Raw genomic sequence first — 4,708 nt, forward strand, 5'->3', positions numbered from 1 at the left:
AATCCAACGAGAGAGTCAGGATCAGAGTGAAATCCACAGAATGGGGAAATACTCAGTTCCTGTCAGTGCCTTCGAGACCCTTTCTCCCTCGCCTTGCACCCTCCCTCCCTCGCTTTCCACCCCTTCCCCATCCCTCACCCACACCATCCCATTGCCTGGAATAATCCAAAGGTTATTGTACTGACACAAATTGAAGAAATTAAATTGTATTTACAAAGAACAATGTGACTGAGGGAAATTTCTTCCGCCCACGTGGATTGTCCCCTCCCTTTGCTGCAGCCCCACCCACAAAAGTCCTCAAAGAATCTGGGTGAACTTGTACCTGGATCACTCCTGTTTCCTTGTCTCAGTTCTGGAGTTATACCATCGACAGACCCGTCCACAGATTGCTTCCTGCGCCCTCGCTGCCAATGGGCAGGCCTCGGAGCGAGGAATGCGATCAGATTGTGCCCATTCCTCATTTCAAAACACATTTTCATTTTTAATAAAATTAAATTAAATCCCCCCCAAAAATCCATGAAGAGCAATGTTTTAAAACTATTCAAAGTTCCGGACAATAACCAGAATCTGAGCAGCTGGAATAATCCCCACAGTTCACAATAGCCGCACCCAATCCAGAATCTGGCTGTAATCGAAATGTGAAGAGGTCCTAAGCCATAGAGAAGGGGGCTCGCAGGTGGAGATAATAGACTGAACCCCCCACCCACAGTCACTTCTCCAACTCAACTGCATCCCCCCCCCCATGTGACAAAAGTTCATTCTTCAAGTCTGCTGAATCAGACAGGGGCCATAATTAATCTGCATCCCCTCACTTACACCCCCAATCCCCTCAAACTCAACCCCATATCCCCACCCCCAAGCCAATCCCCCCACTGCCCCCCCAAGCCCATCCCCTCACTGCCCCCCCCAAGCCTATCCCCTCACTGCCCCCCCCAAGCCCATCACCTCACTGCCCCCCCAAGCCCATCCCCTCACTGCCCCCCCCTAAGACCATCCCCTCACTGCCCCCCCCCCAAGCTCATTCCCTCACTGCCCCCCCAAGCCATTCCCCTCACTGCCCCCCCAAGCCCATCCCCTCACTGTCCCCCAAAGCCCATCCCCTCACTGCCCCCAAAGCCCATCCCCCCCCTACAAAGGGTGTGGATCTCTTTGGACACTGATGCCAAAATCGAGGTTCAAAAGGGGCGAAGGGTGATTGAAAGTGAGGCAGATGGATTGTTCTCCGGGGTGAAAATGCCAATCCCGGGAAAGGTTAGGAGTCAGAAGGGAAGTCAGGGGAGTCGTTTTACAAGGTTAGTGTCATGTGGAATAAATGACCAGTTGAGGTCAGCGGCAAGAGCGGAATAAAGTTAAAGCTGCTTTTGCAATCAGATCAGAGAATCAGGCAGCGCAAGAGGCCATTTGGCCCATTGTCCCTATGCTGGCTCTTGGAGAGCAATCCACTTGATCACACTCTCCTCCCCCAGGACCCGGAAAATATTCCCCCCCCCCCCGCCCAGATATTTATCGATTCCCTTTTGAAAGTTCCTATTGAATCTGCTACCACCGCCCGTTCAGTCTGAGCATTCCAGATCACAACAACGCGCTGTGAAAAATAATTTCTCCTCATGTTTCTCTCTGGCTCTTTGACCAAAACCATGGGGGTGCGACTAGATGGTGGCAAAGAGGTGTGGGGAAATGGGGGGGGGGGGGAGATGGAGATGGGGACGAGAGGGGGGGACGAGGAAGTGGGAGAACGGCGGTGGGGGAACTGGGTGATTTATTCTGAATTCTCTCAGGCGATGGATTCTTCAACAGTGAATCTCACTGGTTTGGTCACATGATGCTGGCAAAGGACATTGTCGGTCACATGACTAAAAGGGAAAATTCACCAATGCGAAATGTTTATTTTTTTAAATTTAGAGTACCCAATTCATTCCTCCAATTAAGGAGCAGTTTAGCGTGGCCAATCCACCTACCCTGCACATCTTTGGGTTGTGGGGGCAAGGCCCACGCAGACACGGGGTGAATGTGCAAACTCCACACAGGCATGTGACCTATAGCCGGGATCGAACCTGGGACCTCGGCGCCGTGAGGCAGCAGTGCTAACCACTGCGCCACCGTGCTGCCCCCGCAAAGTGTTTTTTTTTTAATCGTTGGGTAAGACCAGGGTTCAGGTTTGGTGTTTCGGGGATTACCGTTAGGAATAGCAAGTGAGGGACTCAGGGCATCGCTGGGACAAGGGTGAGGAGGACAATGAGTGAGGGGGGAGGGGGAGGGAGGGCAGGTGGAGGGTGACTGGATTTCACTGAAGTACTTTGCAGTTTGACCTCTCCAGAAAAGGCTGAAAATTTTTTCCGCCGATACGAACACCTTCAACCTCCTGCTATCAACTCCACTCGCGATATTTAAATTTGGTTCCGTTAAAAGCTTCCGTTTCTCATCTTTTGAGTTGTACATCGTGTACTTGTGCAATATGTCGAGTTGCTCGGTGTTGCTAGGTGAAGTAGGTCTCAGACGGGCAAGGGAAGGCCCATGTTCTTTCCCTTCAGCACTGAGGATAACAAAAGGCAAAATGTCAGCAGGAGCAGCAAGGGAAGGCCCAAATCCAAAACACACACAACAACTGCCCTCCATTTCCATCAAAATTGGGCGGCACGGTGGCACAGTGGTTAGCACTGCTGCCTCACAGCGCCAGGACCCAGGTTCAATTCCGGCCTCGGGTGACTCTCTTCGCGGAGTCTGCGCGTTCCCCCCGTGTCTGCGTGGGGTTCGTCCGGGTGCTCCGGCTTCCTCCCACAGTCCAAAGATGGATTGACCATGCTAAATTGCCCCCAAGTGTCCAAAGGTTAGGTGGGGGACTTTGGAGAGACAGGGTGCTCTTTCAGAGGTTCGGTGCAGACCTGATGGGCTGAATGGCTTCCTTCTGCACTGTAAGGAGACTAGGATTCTAAAAATGAGCCCTTGAAGTGATGGAGGGGCAATGGCTGCCCACCTGCCTAGCCAGGGGCAGGGGGCCAGCCGGTGGGGGGGGGGAGGTGGGTGGGGGGGCGGGTGGGGGGGGGGGGTGGAGCCTCAGGGTGCCTACAAAGAGGGGGCAGTTACTGGGTGCGCGCAAAGAGAGGGGGCAGCTTCTAGGCTCCCCCCCCCCCCCCCCAGAGGGGAGATTTTGGATACTTACCTTTAGTGATGTAGAGATAGAAGAAATCGCAGTAAAAGATGGTCTGGACAACACCAGCAACCACCGCAATCTGATCAAAGAACCCTTCGGTATGGTAACGCCAAATCCAATTGGCCAGGTAGAGCGCGCGGTACAGACCCAAGAAGAAAAGGTAGTGGCTGGTGATGGTCTCTGCTTCACCGGTCTTTGTAATCATGAAGAGTTGGGGTAAGATGGAGACTGATTCCGGGTAAATGGAGAAAGTCCAAAGGATCTGAAAAATAAACAGAGAGAGTGTCGAGAGGCTGCTCCGAGTACCGAAAATAGACCCCGAATATCAAATCAAGAACCACCTGAAACCACTTCACAGGGGAAAGGGGAGAACCACCATCACTGAGTGAGAGTGAGGGAGAGAGAGTGAGGGAGAGAGAGTGAGGGAGAGAGAGTGAGGGAGAGAGAGTGAGGGAGAGAGAGTGTGGGAGAGAGAGTGAGGGAGAGAGAGGGAGGAGAGAGAGGGAGGGAGAGGAGGGAGGGAGAGAGAGGGAGGGAGAGAGAGGGAGGGAGAGAGAGGGAGGGGAGAGAGAGGGAGGGAGAGAGAGTGAGGGAGGGAGAGAGAGTGAGGAGAGAGAGAGGGTGAGGGATTGAGAGAGAGGGAGGGAGAGAGAGTGAGGGAGAGAGGAGTGAGGGAGAGAGAGTGAGGGTAGAGAGAGTGAGGGAGAGAGAGTGAGGGAGAGAGAGGGAGGGAGAGAGAGGGAGGGAGAGAGAGGGAGGGAGAGAGAGGGAGGGAGAGAGAGGGAGGGAGAGAGAGTGAGGGAGAGAGAGGGGAGGGAGAGAGAGGGAGGGAGAGAGAGGGAGGAGAGAGAGGGAGGGAGAGAGAGGGAGGGAGAGAGAGGGAGGGGAGAGAGAGGGAGGGAGGAGAGAGGGAGGGGAGAGAGAGGGAGGGGAGGAGGGAGATGAGAGGGAGGGAGAGAGAGGGAGGGAGAGAGAGGGAGGGAGAGAGAGGGAGGGAGAGGAGAGGGAGAGGGAGGGAGGGAGAGGGAGGGAGGGAGAGGAGGGAGGGAGAGGGAGGGAGGGAGAGGGAGGGAGGGAGAGGGAGGGAGGGAGAGGGAGGGAGGGAGAGGGAGGGAGGGAGAGGGAGGGAGGGAGAGGGAGGGAGGGAGAGGAGGGAGGGAGAGGGAGGGAGGGGAGAGGGAGGGAGGGAGAGGGAGGGAGGGGAGAGGGAGGGAGGGAGAGGGAGGGAGGGGGAGAGGGAGGAGGGAGGGGAGGGGAGGGAGGGAGAGGGGAGGGATGGAGGGAGAGGGAGTGAGGGAGAGGGAGTGAGGAGAGGAGTGAGGGAGAGGAGTGAGGGAGAGGGAGTGAGGAGAGGGAGTGAGGAGAGGGAGTGAGGAGAGTGAGGGAGGGAGGGAGGAGTGAGGGAGAGGGCGTGAGGGAGAGGGAGTTGAGGGAGAGGGAGTGAGGGACGAGGGAGTGAGGGAGAGGGAGTGAGGGAGAGGGAGTGAGGGAGAGGGAAGTGAGGGAGAGAGGTGAGTGAGGGAGAGGGACGTGAGGGAGAGGGAGTGAGGGAGAGGG

General features: G+C 55.6%; 1 protein-coding gene across 1 annotated transcript in view; it reads right to left on the bottom strand.

Annotated features, from left to right (window-relative positions):
- Positions 1-1,089: 1,089 nt before the first annotated feature.
- Positions 1,090-4,708, bottom strand: part of LOC140404128 (ER lumen protein-retaining receptor 3-like) — a 10,050-nt gene continuing 6,431 nt past the window's right edge. Inside the window, exons 3-4 of the mRNA XM_072492546.1 lie at positions 3,161-3,413; positions 1,090-2,533 (exon numbers count right to left, since the gene is read on the bottom strand). Coding sequence (XP_072348647.1) covers positions 2,493-2,533; positions 3,161-3,413 — 294 coding nt within the window. The 3' untranslated portion in view covers positions 1,090-2,492. The remainder of the gene's footprint in view (positions 2,534-3,160; positions 3,414-4,708) is intronic.

Source organism: Scyliorhinus torazame, chromosome 29, assembly GCF_047496885.1.
Source record: "Scyliorhinus torazame isolate Kashiwa2021f chromosome 29, sScyTor2.1, whole genome shotgun sequence".
NCBI lineage: Eukaryota > Metazoa > Chordata > Chondrichthyes > Carcharhiniformes > Scyliorhinidae > Scyliorhinus > Scyliorhinus torazame.